The 20,240-nt window shown below is 33.7% G+C and overlaps 1 protein-coding gene across 1 annotated transcript; it reads left to right on the top strand.

Annotated features, from left to right (window-relative positions):
* Positions 1 to 737: 737 nt before the first annotated feature.
* Positions 738 to 9,722, top strand: LOC127725035 (scavenger receptor cysteine-rich type 1 protein M130-like). The gene is made up of 8 exons (XM_052231978.1): positions 738 to 840; positions 2,425 to 2,763; positions 3,379 to 3,717; positions 4,333 to 4,671; positions 5,283 to 5,294; positions 6,233 to 6,541; positions 7,529 to 8,803; positions 9,193 to 9,722. The coding sequence occupies exons 1-8, from the start codon at positions 738 to 740 to the stop codon at positions 9,285 to 9,287; spliced, it is 2,811 nt and encodes a 936-aa protein (XP_052087938.1). The 3' UTR covers positions 9,288 to 9,722.
* Positions 9,723 to 20,240: the final 10,518 nt, after the last annotated feature.

The following is a 20,240-nucleotide window of genomic DNA, read 5'->3' as shown; positions in this document are numbered from 1 at the left end:
TGATTGGTTGCTTAACGTCCAGTTGCAAGTATAGCATGAAAGTTCTGGACGGTATTATTATTAGAGGATTGATTATTATTTGATTGTTGTGTGTCTACTTCTTTTAATGCAAAGTCTGTCGTTTGATATAATATTAATGGTTCTAAATGTCAGTTTTTTCGTTTACGTTAAGGATAAGATATGCAGCTAATTTTATTTTTAATTCCCCCTTATTTATTCTTACATTATCTGAGAGGCAATAGAGAATTATTGGCCTTATAAGAAACGCGTTCGAATATTTCCTTTTGAAACATCATTGCTATCTGAAAAGCTTAAACACAACGTGTCAAGTCTGATTTTTATCATTTAGTGTTGCTAAGATTGAATTTAAATATCCGATTACATCGATGACCTATCAACGTTTGCCCATATGCAGAGATTGTTAATTTAGCTAATTAGGGTTGTTAGGTAAAATCAAATAGATTCACCCATATATGTAAACGACAGCTGATGCATTACTTTGTATACTAACTTTATATTTGATTTCAGAGGACAAGAATGGTACACTGGATATCACTTCCGATGGTAGGGTTTTGTACACTGAAAATGGAACTACTGAAACTATCTGTTCATATGAATGGGATGATAGCGATGCTGGAGTTTTATGTAGACATCTTGGGCTTGGAATGTCAGGAGGAGCCAAATATCTGCCGCGCGACTGGTCATATAATCGGGCTAATGCCTATGGCGTCTTTTGCATGGGTAACGAAACGGATGCCTTCGATTGTTATGTCAACGAGAACGACACAACAAATGGAATGTGCTATCAGATGGATGATGCAGCAGTTGATTGCTACACTAGTACAATGCCGATGACTAGTTTTTTCAGTATGTTTAAAAATACATATATCGCTTCAACTTAAAAAATATTCAAAATTTACCGTTAATATTGTCATTTGATTGACTGATTGATTGGTTGCTTAACGTCCAGTGGCAAGAATTTCATGAAAGTTCAGGACGATATTATTGTTAGAGGATTGATAATTATTTGATTGTTGTGTGTCTACTTCTTTTAATGCAAAGTCCGTCGTTTGATATAATATTAAAAGTTTTAAATGTCAAATATTTGGTGTACATTTAGGATACAGTATGCAAATGCTTTTCCTTTTAATGCCCCCTTGTTTATTCTTACATTATCTGAGAGGCAATAGACAATTATCGGTCTTATAAGAAACGCGTTCGAATATTTCCTATAAAAACATCATTGCTATCTGAAAAGCTTAAACAAAACGTGTCAAGTTTGATTTTTATCATCTTAGAATTGCTAAGATTGAATTTAAATATCCGATTACATCGATGACCTATCAACGTTTGCCCATATGCACAGATTGTTAATTTAGCTAATTAGGGTTGTTAGGTAAAATCAAATAGATTCACCCGTATATGAAAACGACAGTTGATGCATTACCTTGTATACTAACTTTATAATTGATTTCAGATGACAAGAATGGTACACTGGATATCACTTCCGATGGTAGGGTTTTGTACACTGAAAATGGAACTACTGAAACTATCTGTTCATATGAATGGGATGATATCGATGCTGGAGTTTTATGTAGACATCTTGGGCTTGGAATGTCAGGAGGAGCCAAATATCTGCCGCGCGACTGGTCATATAATCGGGCTAATGCCTATGGCGTCTTTTGCATGGGTAACGAAACGGATGCCTTCGATTGTTATGTCAACGAGAACGACACAACAAATGGAATGTGCTATCAGATGGATGATGCGGCAGTTGATTGCTACACTAGTTCAATGCCGATGACTAGTTTTTTCAGTATGTTTAAAAATACATATATCGCTTCAACTTAAATAAAGATTCAAAATTTACCGTTAATATTGTCATTTGATTGACTGATTGATTGGTTGCTTAACGTCCAGTGGCAAGTGTTTCATGAAAGTTCAGGACGATGTTGTCTAGATGATTAATAATTATTTGATTGTTGTGTGTTTACTTCTTTCATTGCAAAGTCCGTCGTTTGATATAATATTAATGGTTCTAAATGTCAAATATTTGGTGTACGTTTAGGATAGAATATGCAACTTATTTTACTTTTAATTCCCCCTGGTTTATTCTTACATTATCTGAGAAACAATAGAAAACTATTGGACTTATAAGAAACGCGTTCGAATATTCCATTTCAAAATATCATTGCTATCTGAAAAGCTTAAACAAAACGTGTCAAGTTTGATTTTTGTCATCTTAGTGTTGATAAGATCGAATTTAAATATCCGATTACATCGATGACCTATCAACGTTGCCCATATGCACAGACTGTTAATTTAGCTAATTAGGGTTGTTAGGTAAAATCAAATAGATTCACCCATATATGAAAACAACAGTTGATGCATTACTTTGTATACTAACTTTATATTTGATTTCAGATGACAAGAATGGTACACTGGATATCACTTCCGATGGTAGGGTTTTGTACACTGAAAATGGAACTACTGAAACTATCTGTTCATATGAATGGGATGATATCGATGCTGGAGTTTTATGTAGACATCTTGGGCTTGGAATGTCAGGAGGAGCCAAATATCTGCCGCGCGACTGGTCATATAATCGGGCTAATGCCTATGGCGTCTTTTGCATGGGTAACGAAACGGATGCCTTCGATTGTTATGTCAACGAGAACGACACAACAAATGGAATGTGCTATCAGATGGATGATGCAGCAGTTGATTGCTACACTAGTTCAATGCCGATGACTGGTTTTTTCGGTATGTTTAAAAACACATATATCGCTTCATCTTAAAAAAAGATTCAAAATTTACCGTTAATATTGTCATTTGATTGACTGATTGATTGGTTGCTTAACATCCAGTGGCAAGTATTTCATGAAAGTTCAGGACGATGTTGTCTGTAGATGATTGATAATTATTTGATTGTTGTGTGTTTACTTCTTTTATATCAAAGTCCGTCGTTTGATATAATATTAATGGTTCTAAATGTCAAATATTTCGTGAACGTTTAGGGTAGAATACAAAACTAATTTTAGTTTTAATTCCTCCTGGTTTATTCTTGCATTATCTGAGAGGCAATAGAAAACTTTAGGCCTTATAAGAAAAGCGTTCGAATATTCACTTTTAAATCATCATTGCTATCGGAAAAGCTTAAACAAAACGTGTCATGTTTGATTTTTATCATCTTTATTAGTGTTGATAAGATCGAATTTAAATATCCGATTACATCGATGACCTATCAACGTTTGCCCATATGCACAGATTGTTAATTTAGCTAATTAGGGTTGTTTGGTAAAATTAAATAGATTCACCCATATATGAAAACGACAGTTGATGCATTACTTTGTATACTAACTTTATATTTGATTTCAGATGACAAGAATGGTACACTGGATATCACTTCCGATGGTAGGGTTTTGTACACTGAAAATGGAACTACTGAAACTATCTGTTCATATGAATGGGATGATATCGATGCTGGAGTTTTATGTAGACATCTTGGGCTTGGAATGTCAGGAGGAGCCAAATATCTGCCGCACGACTTATCATATAATCGGGCTAATGCCTATGGCGTCTTTTGCATGGGTAACGAAACGGATGCCTTCGATTGTTATGTCAACGAGAACGACACAACAAATGGAATGTGCTATCAGATGGATGATGCAGCAGTTGATTGCTACACTAGTTCAATGCCGATGACTGGTTTTTTCGGTATGTTTAAAAACACATATATCGCTTCGTCTTAAAAAAAGATTCAAAATTTACCGTTAATATTGTCATTTGATTGACTGATTGATTGGTTGCTTAACGTCCAGTGGCAAGTATTTCATGAAAGTTCAGGACGATGTTGTCTGTAGATGATTGATAATTATTTGATTGTTGTGTGTCTACTTCTTTTATATCAAGGTCCGTCGTTTGATATAATATTAATGGTTCTAAATGTCAAATATTTCGTGAACGTTTAGGGTAGAATACAAAACTAATTTTAGTTTTAATTCCTCCTGGTTTATTCTTGCATTATCTGAGAGGCAATAGAAAACTTTAGGCCTTATAAGAAAAACGTTCGAATATTCACTTTTAAATCATCATTGCTATCGGAAAAGCTTAAACAAAACGTGTCATGTTTGATTTTTATCATATTTATTAGTGTTGATAAGATCGAATTCAAATATCCGATTACATCGATGACCTATCAACGTTTGCCCATATGCACAAATTGTTAATTTAGCTAATTAGGGTTGTTTGGTAAAATTAAATAGATTCACCCATATATGAAAACGACAGTTGATGCATTACTTTGTATACTAACTTTATATTTGATTTCAGATGACAAGAATGGTACACTGGATATCACTTCCGATGGTAGGGTTTTGTACACTGAAAATGGAACTACTGAAACTATCTGTTCATATGAATGGGATGATATCGATGCTGGAGTTTTATGTAGACATCTTGGGCTTGGAATGTCAGGAGGAGCCAAATATCTGCCGCGCGACTGGTCATATAATCGGGCTAATGCCTATGGCGTCTTTTGCATGGGTAACGAAACGGATGCCTTCGATTGTTATGTCAACGAGAACGACACAACAAATGGAATGTGCTATCAGATGGATGATGCAGCAGTTGATTGCTACACTAGTACAATGCCGATGACTAGTTTTTTCAGTATGTTTAAAAATACATATATCGCTTCAACTTAAAAAAAGATTCAAAATTTACCGTTAATATTGTCATTTGATTGACTGATTCAATGGTTGCTTAACGTCCAGTGGCAAGTATTTCATGAAAGTTCAGGACGATATTGTTATTAGATGATTGATAATTATTTGATTGTTGTGTGTCTACTTCTTTTAATGCAAAGTCCGTCGTTTGATATAATATTAAAAGTTTTAAATGTCAAATATTTGGTGTACATTTAGGATACAGTATGCAAATGCTTTTCCTTTAAATGCCCCCTTGTTTATTCTTACATTATCTGAGAGGCAATAGACAATTATCGGTCTTATAAGAAACGCGTTCGAATATTTCCATTAAAAACATCATTGCTATCTGAAAAGCTTAAACAAAACGTGTCAAGTTTGATTTTTATCATCTTAGAATTGCTAAGATTGAATTTAAATATCCGATTACATCGATGACCTATCAACGTTTGCCCATATGCACAGATTTTTAATTTAGCTAATTAGAGTTGTTAGGTAAAATCAAATAGATTCACCCATATATGTAAACAACAGTTGATGCATTACTTTGTATAGTAACTTTATATTTGATTTCAGATGACAAGAATGGTACACTAGATATCGATTCCGATGGTAGGGTTTTGTACACTGAAAATGGAACTACTGAAACTATCTGTTCATATGAATGGGATGATATCGATGCTGGAGTTTTATGTAGACATCTTGGGCTTGGAATGTCAGGAGGAGCCAAATATCTGCCGCGCGACTGGTCATATAATCGGGCTAATGCCTATGGCGTCTTTTGCATGGGTAACGAAACGGATGCCTTCGATTGTTATGTCAACGAGAACGACACAACAAATGGAATGTGCTATCAGATGGATGATGCAGCAGTTGATTGCTACACTAGTTCAAAGCCGATGACTGGTTTTTTCGGTATGTTTAAAAACACATATATCGCTTCATCTTAAAAAAAGATTCAAAATTTACCGTTAATATTGCCATTTGATTGACTGATTCAATGGTTGCTTAACGTCCAGTGGCAAGTATTTGATGAAAGTTCAGGACAATATTGTTATTAGAGGATTGATAATTATTTGATTGTTGTGTGTCTACTTCTTTTAATGCAAAGTCCGTCGTTTGATATAATATTAATGGTTCTAAATGTCAATTTTTTCGTGTACGTTTAGGATAGAATATGCAACTAATTTTACTTTTAATTCCCCCTTGTTTATGCTTACATTATCTGAGAGGCAATAGACAATTATTGGCCTTATAAGAAACACTTGCGAATATTTCCTTTTGAAACATCATTGCTATCTGAAAAGCTTAAACACAACGTGTCAAGTTTGATTTTTATCATCTTAGTGTTGCTAAGATTGAATTTAAATATCCGATTACATCGATGACCTATCAACATTTGCCCATATGCACATATTGTTAATTTAGCTAATTAGGGTTGTTAGGTAAAATCAAATAGATTCACCCATATATGTAAACGACAGTTGATGCATTACTTTGTATACTAACTTTATATTTGATTTCAGATGACAAGAATGGTACACTAGATATCGATTCCGATGGTAGGGTTTTGTACACTGAAAATGGAACTACTGAAACTATCTGTTCATATGAATGGGATGATATTGATGCTGGAGTTTTATGTAGACATCTTGGGCTTGGAATGTCAGGAGGAGCCAAATATCTGCCGCGCGACTGGTCATATAATCGGGCTAATGCCTATGGCGTCTTTTGCATGGGTAACGAAACGGATGCATTCGATTGTTATGTCAACGAGAACGACACAACAAATGGAATGTGCTATCAGATGGATGATGCAGCAGTTGAATGCGACAGTATGTTGTTTTATTTTGAAATGAAATTTCCATAAGAATTAGTCTAATCGTGCCACTTACTCTAGACGTAATTACTTTTGTAGTTAAATGGTTCTGTTGTACATGGTTGTGTATCTCTGTAAAATAGTGTGTGGTTACTCGTTCTTGGATGATGGTTTTCTGGATTTTGAGCAGTGTGTTTCAAAAGTTTAAATGTGTTCATAAGAAGACAAACACATGATAAGTGTCACTTATAGTGTCCGGCTTCGGCTTTACTTTTGTCCTTTTTGGACTATAAGCTATTTTGGCCTCGAGCATTAATGAAGAGACATTTATTGTCAAAATGATCATATGGTGCAGAAAAAGCGTTATTTACCTTTCAACTATAACGGGAGTGATGTCATGTCTTATAGAGAGTAAACATTGTTTGGTTCGGATAAAATAGTCATATAAGGCTGTGATAAAATTCCACTTATAACGGGAGTGATGCCATGTCTTATTAGGGTAAACATAGTTGGTTTTGCATACAATACTCATATAAAGCTGTGATAACATTCCACTTCTAACTGAATGCTGTAATGTCTTATCAAAGGAAAACATAGTTGGTTTTGCAAAGATTACTAATTATATATGTAAGAGAACATACCGTTATGAATAACGTTTATCATAAAAATTTAAATGATATCCCAACTCTTTGAAGTGTTGCTTTATACTAAAATGTGTGGCTATAGTCAACATTCGACAAACACTCATTACACTAGAGCAATTACATTAAATTTGTACATAAATCAACATTTGATATTTGAAAAACATGCCATTATTACTTAAACTGAATATTTCATCTTTATTCCTAAAGGGAAAGGGAATGACCAAATAAGCAAATAACTTATTTATTTTGCTCTTTATTAAATTATGAAGAGTCGAACTATGGAATTCACATGATTAACTTTCCGCCAACCAATTTTTTTTTAGCTTCAATGAACGTAATGACTGTTTGATATTTTGCAGGTCACATGTCATCAACGTCTGTACTAAATACTTTGATGTATTCTCCATCTTCTGTTTACAACATTCAACCAACATCAATGAATTCCAATATGGTACTTCAGTCAACTATGAGTATATTGCAATTGCCATCAAATAACTACGTGGGAATGAATCCCTCACACCTGACATCAAGCAACTATATGCAACAATCTAATATACAGCCTTCGCATAGCACAATTTCAGTTTCCCGTAGCATTCCAATACAAAGTACAAATGGATTACAACAAATAACCACACAATTTATTCAAAGCAACAGTATGCTACCTGCATCAAGCAATTACAATGGGCTGTCAGTAATGCATCCAATCCAGACAACACCAATTACGACAGCAGTTAGCAGCATTAATGGATCTCCTCTGATGCAAAATAGCCAGGTGCATGCTATTACGAGCTCAATAACTCAACAAAGTATGTCTCAGGTTATTCATAATACACAAACCAATCAAGCATTCAGTAGCATTATCGGATCACCTATTATGGGTAATAGCCATGCACCTGCTTTGACAACTTCAGTACCTCAACAAACTATGTCTCATGTTATCCAAAATACACCAACAATACCAGCATTTAGCAGCATTAATGGATCTCCTCTGATGCAAAATAGCCAGGTGCATGCTATTACGAGCTCAATAGCTAAACAAAGTATGTCACAGGTTATTCATTATACACAAACCACACAAGCATTCAGTGGCATTGTTGGATCATTTGTTATGGGTAATAGCCAGGGACCTGCTTTGACAACTTCAATACTTCCTCAAAGTATTTCTCAGCATATTCAAAATACACAGACTATACCAGCATTCAGTAGCATAACTGGAACGCCTATTGTGCATAATAGCCAGACACTTGCTATTACAACATCAATACCTCTCCACATTACGTCTCAAATTATTCAAAATACACCGATTACACCTACATCGAGCAGTGTAAACGGACCTACTGTAATACAAACAACGCAGTCATTAATAGTTAGTGGCTTTGTATCTCTTCAAACCACTTCTCAGTCAATCCAAAATACACCGATTACACCAGCATCAAACAGTATAAATGGAGCTTCATTGGTTCAACCTAAGCTGTCATCTACAGCTTCTAGTTCTACAACAGTAACTTCATCGTCAACTTCAAGTTCTGTATATCCCGTATCTTCTCAACAAACGACCCAAACATCGTCTAGTATGAGTTCAAATTCTTCTACAACGACACAATCAAGTCTTTCAAATAATCTTGGATCAGGCAGTAAGTATATCTTTCCCATTTGTTATATCACACATCTAATGTATTGTACATTATATTCTTTCACGTTTTAAAATTCAATTTCAAAGGTATGAATACACAAATGTAAAGTAACTTTTAAGTTTGTTTTATGCAACACCTTGATAAACATACTAAATCTACAAAGTTTTCACTTTGCATATAAAAATTTTTAAAAAAAATAAAGAAGCAAATTGTGTTTCAATAGAAATATTTTCAGTTCTTACATTGAAGATAAACAAGTCGAAAATAATAAACCAACCAGCCTCACAATCTTATGCCGATAAGAAACCTACAGTCAACCGAAAGATCATATATTACTGTAACTCAATAATCATTATATAAGTTAGCATGAACATTTTATCTTGTTGCAGGTTCATCTGTATGGTCGTTCTTCAGTACGAAGATGTTGATTCTTTCAGTTCTGATGATGATATCAATCAAGAAAATGTTTTGCAGAGATGCTTGAACAGAAAAAAAAGTGCTTTCCGTTATATTTATATTTGTATAAATGACAATTTTATGTGATATTCAGATATTTATATACTATTTACAGATGAAAACAAGAAGTTTGTATTGTGGATATTTTTGTAATAATAGTGGGGTTTCCCGTTTATTTTTGGATTATTATTGGCTATTTCAGGTATTTGAAAAGAAAATGATTACATTCAATTTTTCCATTTTCCCATTATAAATATAGTATGTATCATCTGTTTTACTACACATCTTTATAACTGTTTATTCGCAAATCCCTCTGCGATTAATCATGATGTGCCTAGAATTAGGTTTATTGCTAGAAATTTCGGTAACATACTTATTATATATACTTAGAAATAAGTTCGAATATGTCTTATTTTACAAATAATAAAAATCTGATAATATTCAGATGCATAATTTAAAAACAGACGTGTTATGTTAAATTGTATTTCTGTAACCAAATTATTGTGAACTATGATTTATTAATGCATCGTTGAACATGATACAGGGTTATTTCAACTCACTTACCGGTACAACACCTTCTAAGTCTAGGTAAGTCTAAGAAAGGCTTTAATTTTGAAGACATAAAACACACAATAGTTTATTGTAAACGATTACTTTGTACTCATATATTCTGCATGTGTCAAAGATATGAAACATTGATAATACTAAAGATTCACATTGAACAGTAAACTTAAAATATACTGTTTACTTATTTCATTTCATTTTAATTTACGCATTTCTTGAACCATCACTTACTTATGCTTTTGTTGTTATAATTTGGCGTGCCTTTATTATTTTTTTATCTAGACCCTTTGGTATTGGATTTTATTGAAATGATTGGTACTGAATCTCAGTACTGAGACATATCATCGTGTTGTGTCTAAACTATAATCACAAGGCGAGGCGTTGTTGGTGTTAATTTTCCGTTGACGATTTCATCAACACTAAATGTAAAGTTTTCTAATAAGGTTTCAATTAAAGCACTTATAGTTCACCTTGATATCTTGTATACAGGGGCATTAACATCCGGATGCACCACAAAAACTTTACATGTAGGTAGTAAATGAGTTCTCATCCCCTCAGTTATGTTCACGGGATTTAAATATCTAATTTACCCTCATCAAATACATTTATGAAGAATCTTGTATGAAAGGACATTGGTTAATAATATGCTCTTGTACGTATAGGCATCCATGAATTTCATCTGTATGGAGAATATGGTATGCTGCATCCCAATCCTTCATTAGAGACTCCTAAGATTTCTACATAGATCAAATGATAAAACATTTTTTATAAGATACGTTTCTAATTTCGGACGCACGAAATTTATAAAATGTTATTTTCACTTACTAGTAATGAGTCGATACCACTACTGGTGTGCTGGTAGTCTCCGAGGGTATCATCAGCTCATTAGCTAGTGTTTCAGTACTGACATAAATTATTACATATTTTGTTCTAAAATTCTCCGTTGATGAATTAAGCAATCACTTAGAAACTAAGGTTCCAACTCTCTGGGGCAAAATTGACCTTGGATGAATTTGGCTTTGTAATTGTATATCCCTGTCTGTCAAATGTTTAGGGTTTGAACGTTCGTGTTGAAGGTTAATCTGGAAAAGAGCTTCAGACGCACAAAACAGCCCGTATATTTTAAAAGCTATTGACATTTGGTATGCTGTTGTGTTAGGACAACTGATTTAACTTTCAGGTAAAATATGAAACTCTGTCCCTTAATGATGCTTCAATCACTGGAATTATTCACATATTTTTGTGTGCTTATTAAGTACTTATACTAGCATCTTGATATTAAACTTCGGGTTTTATTGGTAATCCTGTCTTTCAGTTTCAGGTAAAATTCAATTGAGTGTAGCTTTCTTAAACTTTGGGCTTGATCATTCTGATTCATAAAGTGTTATCTTCATTTTAACGTCCAGTGGCAAATATATCATGAATTTTCAGGACGAGAACAAATTAACAATTAATACAAGGAGTTTGTGAGGGGGGAATTGAATTTTACAGGAAAATCAAGGCTACATTATATAAGTGGCGGAAATTACATAAATAAAATACAATAAAATGCGCCGCTGGGCGCAGCTTGATACGACCGCAGAGGTCGAACCCTGAACAGTTGGGGCAGGTATGGACACAACATTCAAGCTTGATACAGCTCTGAATTTGGATTGTGATTAAATATTTGACACAGCATAGGTTTCTGTCACAGAAGGAATGTGGTCTAAGAATTTAAACAAATTTAATTTACCTATTCACACCATATCATTATTATTTGCTTTTATATATAAATCAGAAATAACCAATTTAAAATGGAAAATTTTAAAGAAAAAAAAAGGAAAAAAAGGAAACAAAAAATTCCCCCCCTCAAAAAAATTTTTTGGAACCCCCTTATGATTCATTACCCCCAAACTCAATCCCAGCCTTCGCTTTGTAGTATGGTACCTTACAGTACAATTTCAGATAGATCCATACACTTGAACACAAGTTATTGTCTGGAAACTAAAAAAATGCTTTTTTTTTGCCCCCTTTTGGCCCCAAATTCCTACACTTTTAGGGCAATTACCCCCAAACTCAAACCCAGCTTTCCCATTGTGATATGGAACCTTGTAGTACAATTTCAGAAAGATCCATACACTTACACACAAGTTATTGTCATGAAACTAGAAACATGCTTTTTTTTGCCCCTTTTTTTGTCCCTAATTCCTAAAATTTTGAGGTAATTACCCCCAAAATCAATCCCAGCATTCCCTTTGTGATATGGAACCTTGTGATACAACGTCAGAGAGATCCATACACTAACACACAAGTTATGTCTGAAAGTTACAAAAATGCTTATTTTTGGCCCCTAATTCCTTAACTGTTGGTACCATAACCCCTAAAATCAATCCCAACCTTCCTTTTGTGGTATTGAACCTTATGGTAAAATTTCATAGAGATCCATTCACTTAAACTAAAGTAAGAGTGCGAAAACCAATGTGTCTTCGGACGACGCCGCCGACGCCGCCGCCGCCGCTGCCGACGACAACATCATACCAATATACGACCGCCAAATTTTTATGCGGTCGTATAAAAATAAGTAAGCAATGAACGAGGTTGTTAAATGTGATATATGCTTTTTTGTTAAATATTTGTTTGTTTTTGTTGTGATTAAGATTGTGACACGGTGTTGACTGCTGTACCCCTATTTTGACATTTATACCTTTTGTCTGTTTGTTTTATTCACGCATCGTTGTCAGTATAATGGAATTTGATGCGACTGTCATACAAGGGAGAGGTTTGGCGCTATAAAATCAGGTTCAATCCACAATTTTCTACATAAGAAAATGCCTGTACCAAGTCAGGAATATGACAGTTGTCCATTCGTTTGATGTGTTTGTGCTTTTGATTTTGCCATTTGATTAGGGACTTTCCGTTTTGAATTTTCCTCGGAGTTCAGTATTTTTGTGATTGAACTTTTGTCTTTAAACAGGCCTGGCAGACCTCTCAGATAGTTATTGCAAAAGTTATTAAATGTGCAGAGTCATCAAGTACAATATGAGCCTCAGCTTCTTATGTATCAGTTACTCCGGGACTTGACTCTGTTCAGATGTTAGATTTCAGGATTACTAGTAAATGTGTAATTTTATAATTTATATTTAAAATGCGATCAGCATTCCTGTATTACATTTTTGGCAGAATATTTTGTGCAACTCTTTAACACGCTTAACTAACTTCAGTAGCATGAACTCTTTAGTCATGCTCCATTGAATTTAAATAAACCAAAATGCATTGAAAAGACACATCCTTTAAGGAAAACAGATTGAATTCACCATAAATCTTTACTAGGAGAAAAAAGAAAATGTGTATTTATCAATTTATGGGAAATATCAGGGGCGGATTCAGGATTTTGGAAAGGGGCGGAGTATGTAAAGTTTTTTTTTTTTTTATCTATTTTTGACTAAAAAACATAAAATAAGTGTAAAATGCACTTTTTAAACGGTTCCTGACGTGGGGCATGTATATTTTATAGTTAAAGTGTAAGGGTTGGACATTTTTTATGCCGTATTTTCCGTATTAATTGTGTATTATAAAATGATTGGATGGATCCGAAGTTATGTACTAATATATTTAATGTTGGATTTGTCAGTAAAAAATTCGTAAGGGTTCCGCAGAACCCAGTGTCTCGCCTACTTTTGCTGTTAATCGCAGGCTCAACAAAAATGAGGAAAAAAATAATAAAAATATTCCTCTCTATACTATCTTTTGATTGTAAGTAGCTTCTGTCCAAGTTTGGTAAAAATCCAGGATAATTTATGAATCTAATAAATGTTTTAAAAACTTAAACTGCAGAATGTATGTAATGTTGACTGGAAGAAAAACTAAGTCCATTTATAAGTAAAATACGGAAAAATGGAACAAAATTTTATCAAAATTTCCTTCTAGATACTAGCTTTTGATCATAAACAAGCTTCTGTCCAAGTGTGGTACAAATCCAGGATAATTTAAGAAAGTTGTTAAAATTTTAAAAACTTTAACCACAGAGTGAATGTAAAGGTGCGTTTACATGATAAGATTTTCCGTTCGATTTTCCATCCGACTTGATACCGTCGCACAGGTAAATCGTACAGCGTTCTGTTCACACGATACGATTTTCCATTCGATTTTGAGCAGATTTGAACAAGTGCTTTTATTTTTCTAAACGCAGCAACTTCCGAAATTATCTATACGGCATGTAATCGGCAATTATATTATTAAAATTTAAACAAATATTATTGAATTATTGATTGGTGATTGGTTAATGATTTTTTACCAGAGGCTCCAAGGAGCCTGTAATCGCTCATCTGATTCACAGAAGTCAAGAAAAGAATTTAAAAAAAAATTCAAACTGAAAAAATTTGACAACTGAAAAAAAAAGCTAAATAAAAATTGTCATTTGAAGTCTAATGAATGTTAAAACCCGTTTCCAAGGACTATTCCTCCAAAATATGATTCCATCCAGCCCAGTTTTTTTATAAATGTAGCTTTTTATACTTTTATATGAGATGTTATGTTTCTTTATTTTTATTAAGTTAAGTACATATTGCACTACTATAGTGATCGTACTGGCCGTAATAATGTTTTCTTCGTAAACCTGTAATTTCCGTGAACGGATAAAAGACCCAAGCTTGACAAAATATTTAGCACAATATAGAGTGTGATATGAGTTATAAGTTTACCTTAAATAATTTTGTTTATATCAATGGTCATTTATTCCAAATTATCAGTCTTGAAACAAAGGTGAAAAATGCAAAAAATTGTTCAGCATGTAATCTCAGACTCTGTTTTTTAAACAAACACTAATTTTGAAAATGAATTCTACACCCAACAGATTGATATCGGTGTCAACATTTAATTCTAATACTTCTCTCTTCAGATAGACGTATTATGTTTTATAAAAGACGAAATAGTCGAAATGTAACCTCCGTGCGTGAAATGTAATATCCGTTGAAGTTTTTGGTGAAGAGTGATTTCTTTCACGTACGCACTTCTGTCGAGTATGGCATGCCAAATAAACATATAAATAATTATTACGGATGGCGAATATATAAATTACAGAAAAAATACATACATTGCAATTCAGACGACATAAGGAGGCACCATGTGACACTTTTAATTTTTCACTGAATTGTTTAAGTGTAACAGAGTTGGTTTTTTTTTCATATCTAGAAAAAAACCGAACCGGATATTTTTACATCAATATTAATGCAAGTAGATAAACCCGTTTTCAATATTCAAGATATGAAACTTTTATTAAAATATAGATCTAATAGAGAATTCAATACTATTAAAGAATGGAACTCTCTAAACAGATAACAGTTGCTTCATGCGTCTTGATTTATTACTACATGTACGTCTTTGTTTTATATGCACATGTTTTTGTGTAATTCACGTCTTTTTGATAGAGTTAAGGTGGTACCTAACACTACAGGGAGATAACTCTGTAAAAATCAGCTAAACGTTTTAATTACGTTGTATTGTTAAGGAAATATTAAGCTTCTCAATGATCAAAATTAGTGTTTGTCAAACTGCTATATAACCAAAGAAATTTTTCTGATAAAGTGGTTGGTTCAAATTTTTTGAAATTTTTATATTTTTGTCAAAGGGTCAAAGTAAACATTTTGTCAAAATTTTATGAAAATTAAACGAGCCAAATTAATATTAGTCAAGGTGTTGGGTACCACCTTAAGCCACTATATTCAATTAATATTTTATAGTGCTTTTTTTCGTGTTGAAATGTCATACATATACTACTTTTTAGGTAAGGGCGAGGGTTGGCGCCTGTTAAGGTGTAATACCACCAAATCATAGTACGTCATACGAAAATAGGTCGGAAAAAATATTCCCTTGAATTTGACAGTTGTAGGTAATTGATCCTACATTTCATTGCAGTAAAACATATCTGGGTCATAAGCATATTTCTTGGGTATTTCAAAGCACCATTGTTTTTTTATTTGGGGTTTCTATAGAATATTTTGGAAACTTGAGGTTACATGGTTACTAAAGCTTGTACACAGGTTAAAAAAGGGGGAAAATTTGATTGGTTAACTTCCAGTGATGGTTATTTTCCTATATGCAATGAAATGTTATGTAAATTTTTTTCTACTGTACTGGACAGGATAAAACTTTACTCATGCCAAGTATTTCTATATTTGAAACAAAGATAAATTATGCAGATAATTTTTTTGAAAAGTGCAAATTTAACAAAGACTAATAGGGGAAAATCAATGGTGGTATTACACCTAAAACGTTCAAAACTTGCTATATTTTAGCGCACCGCCGGTAAATTATCACGTTGAAATTGGTTTAACGCCGTCACGTAGTGACCCCCTATGGATCCGTAGGGGGTTAGTAAATTTCATAGGGGGTTCATGACGTCACGTCTACTGTTAATAGTGACGTCATCTATTAATGTTGTTGTGTTTTATTGTTTATTTCTCTACAAAACACAACGGAAAAAAGTCTCGCGGGCGATAAATTCGTTATACGGTTAACTACTGACCCCTACGGAACATAGAGGGTGAATAAAATCCATAGGAGATTCGGCATTCGGCCTCACCCCCTATGGATTTTACTAACCCTCTATGGATCCGTAGGGGGTCAGTAGCGAACCATATAACTTATAATATGCACCTGTCCCAAGTCAGGAGCCTGTTGGTCAGTGAATGTCGTTTGTTTGTGAGTTTCATAGATGTTTCTTGTTTCTCGTTTTGTAAATTATAGATTAGACCGTTAGTTTTACTGTTTGAATTGTTGTACACTGGTAATTTTGGGACCCTTTAAAGTTGCTGTTTTGTGTGAGCTAAAGAAGGCTCCGTGTCGAAGGCCGTACTTTGACCTATAATTGTTAGCTTAAATTCGCTGTGACTTGGATGCGTAGTTGTCTCTTTGGCACTTAAACCACATATTCTTATGTATAATGTTCACAAGTATTTATAATTATTTGTTATTTTTTTTTCAAACTTGTTTTAAATTATATATACATGTGCGAACTAAAGTAGGGTTTAAGTGTGGCATGAATATAGGAAAATAATACCTTTTTATAAAATGACGTTAAAGGTCTTCGAATCCATGATATAGCCCAGCTTGTGCAATACCATAATTAGAAAATTTAGAATAAATAAAGGGATATGAGACTTTCAATCCCTGAAAAAAATTGCCAACTCGGATTCAAGATCGCCACACGTCAAAACATTATCGGACTAGGAATAGCTAGAATGATTTGTTCTCCTTAAAAATGTCAATTCGATTTTTCAGTATTATAATGATCCCTAGCAATACTCTCAGTTCACAAATTCCCGGATCTAATTAAGTTTTACCCCGAAATGAAGAAGGTTACTTTTTTTAAATGACACGACTTTTCCAAGAGCTAAGAAAGTTTGACATAATTTTCTGATTTGGAGAATCGTCAATGGTTTCTGAGATACAAGAGGGGTTGATTCCTGATGAAGCCAGAGGCGAATTTAGGGGGTGGGGCAGGGGGCCCGCTCCCCCTTTTTGTGGGAAAAATTTGGTTGATTATATAGGGAATCACTGAAGCATACATGACTGTCCTCTAAGGCAGTCAATGGCCCCCCTCTTGATCCGCCACTGGAAGTGGTATAGATTTTATTTTTCATCCAATTTAGATGGAATTTTTTCCATTGTGTTATTCATTTTGATCCCTTTTGGAAATGTCAACGGATTTTACATATCTCATACGGTTATAGAGTTAAAAGGGTAAAATACTACTGAAAATTACACTTTGCCACACTTTTCTTATGGTATTTGATATTTTTATTTTCCAACCGAGATTAATGGGATCTTTGGCATAAAGTTCCTCACTTTCATCTCTTTTAAAAAATAGAATTAAATGCCGTATCCAAATCCTTATTGTGTCTACCTTATTACTGTGTCCACACTCTTTGTTTCAACACTTACCCAATTAACCGCGATTTCGCGGAAATCATCTAGTGTATTCTTATATCAAAGAAAATACCTCGGCTAGACGTATTATAAATGTATTCGATAATCGTTATATTAAAACATATATGTGTGCATGTCCATAGGATTTTGATTTTTGTGAAATTTTAATAAATACCAGGTACAGCTTTAACATTCTGTAAGATGTTAATACACATAATTGGGGCATGCCTGTCCGCAAGTTTTTTAGCTCACCGGGGCCCTAAGGGCCCCATGTAAGCTTATGCCATCACTTGGCGTCTGTCGTCGTCGTCGGCGTCGTCTGTCGTCGAAAACTATTTCAAAAATCTTCTCTTCTGAAACTACTGGGCCAAATACCTTAAAACTTTAACTAAATGTTCCTTAGGGTATCTAGTTTATGCATTATATCCGAAGTTTTGATCCATCGACAAACATGGCCGCCAGGCTAAAAATAGAACATAGGGGTCAAATGCAGTTTTTGGCTTATATCTCAAAAACAAAAGCTTTTAGAGCAAATCTGACACGCGGTAAAAATATTCAAAAGGTCAAGATCTATCAGCCCTGAAATTTTCAGACAAACCGAACAACACATTGTTGGATTGCTGCCACTTAATTGGTTATTTTAAGAAAATTTTGCAGTTTTGTGTTATTATCTTGAATATTATTGAAGATAAAGATAAACTGTAAACAGCAAAAATGTTCAGCAAAGTAAGATCTACAAAAAAGTTTTTATATGACCAAAATTGTCAATTGACCCCTCAAGGAGTTATTGCCCTTTAAGGACAATGTTACACCCGTTGTTTATGTTTTTTAACTTTAAAAATCTTCTCAAATGAATCTAGTATAAATTTTGTATTTTATTTCCTTGTGCGTCAAGAAACATAGACACTATGGCTAAAATGGAACATATGGGTAAAATGCATTTATTTGCTTTTGAAGAAAATATGACAGATACAATGAAAATATAAATGGCATTTTTAAGCCACTCATTAATATATATTGAAAAGCAAAAATAATCATTGACGAAAGATTTAAGCAAAAGAATAACAGGTGAGCGATACAGGCCCTTGAGAGCCTCTTGTTTTTTTTAAATATATAGAAAATTATAGATAGTTTGACGAGCTCATTTTTTCATTCAAGCTGCATAAGGTAAGTTAACTGCCTTTTGTTAAAGCTTGGAGGTTACAAAAAAACATTAGATTTTATGGGCGTATAGTACAGCTAATCCTGATTGGTTGATATGTGCGCCCGTTATTTTTTGTTATGAGAACCTTCGTGGATTCTGCATTATACCAAAGGCCAAATAAATTATTTTCCTTAGCCCTAACGGAACTGAGATGTCTTTTAAACGCTAGGATGAGACACGTATTTTTAAGTGCAAAAGTGATAGACATGGGAGATAAGTACAAATTACGCTCAGAAAAGCTACGCGAACCTCTATTTTTTGGACCAAAAAATACTGTCCTAATAACTTTTCTTTAATTCTAGCAAGGTTTCGTTAAAAAAATCAACTTTCTATAGACTGTATCTCGGAAAAGGCTATCATTGTCGCCTATGGGGAAATTAATTGTTTATTTCAATCTGGAAGAACACTATAATGGCATACTTTATAGAATTAATTAACTATGGCAGGGGCACCAAACCCGAGGTGTCTTACGTGTATACACAACCAGTCTAAGGTTTTCTTTTGTATTTAATTTAATTTATGCAGACCTATCTGCATGCATACAGACGGGCCACGTGGTTATATTCAATATGTAGTTTTTATTTATTTTTCTCTACAAGCGGACAATTTTATTTCCAAAAAAGTAGATACAAAAATATTATCTACAAGTGTAGTTCTAATTTTAAAAACTGTGGCGTTTTAATGTTTATATACTATTGTAGCTATGTATATTGTTTTTTTGTGTATTATTTGTAAAAAATAATGATATACATTGTATTAATAAGTTCATTGTGAGCTCTTTTAATGGGAATAATAAAACATCCTCCTTTAAACGTTTTGTCGATTACCACTGTGCCTGAAGTGAAGTAATTATGAATAGATATCAGAACGCGGACGTGATAGAAAGCCTATATAATTTAGTACATTGACTAGACGGAAACCGGGAAGGAAATAAGATGAGTTAAAAGTTAAATACTGCAGTAGCTAGTAAGTTACGCCAGGATTTATGTATTATTTACGATCATCTTAACTTACGACGGATTTGTGAAACGGCTGTAAAACCTACGATTTATTTACGATGGACGTACGATGACACGTAGACTTACGAAGGCTTTGTGTAACGGTGGCAAGGTTTATGTCATGAACAAAAGATGACACTGTTCCCTTTACGAAATAAACACGTTTAGAATGATGTGAAAGTCGGAATATTGTCGATTAGAATTATTTTCTTGATTTTTTCAATCGACTAAAAATCAGTTAGTCGATTAGGCGTTCACACGATCCGATTCCAGTTAAAAAGTCGAATGGAAATAGCGTACGTTTCGATTT

This window comes from Mytilus californianus, unplaced genomic scaffold, assembly GCF_021869535.1.
Source record: "Mytilus californianus isolate M0D057914Y unplaced genomic scaffold, xbMytCali1.0.p SCAF_1, whole genome shotgun sequence".
NCBI classification, from domain to species: domain Eukaryota; kingdom Metazoa; phylum Mollusca; class Bivalvia; order Mytilida; family Mytilidae; genus Mytilus; species Mytilus californianus.
The sequence above is the reverse complement of the archived record's forward strand: the minus strand, read 5'-3'. Positions and strand labels throughout refer to the sequence as shown.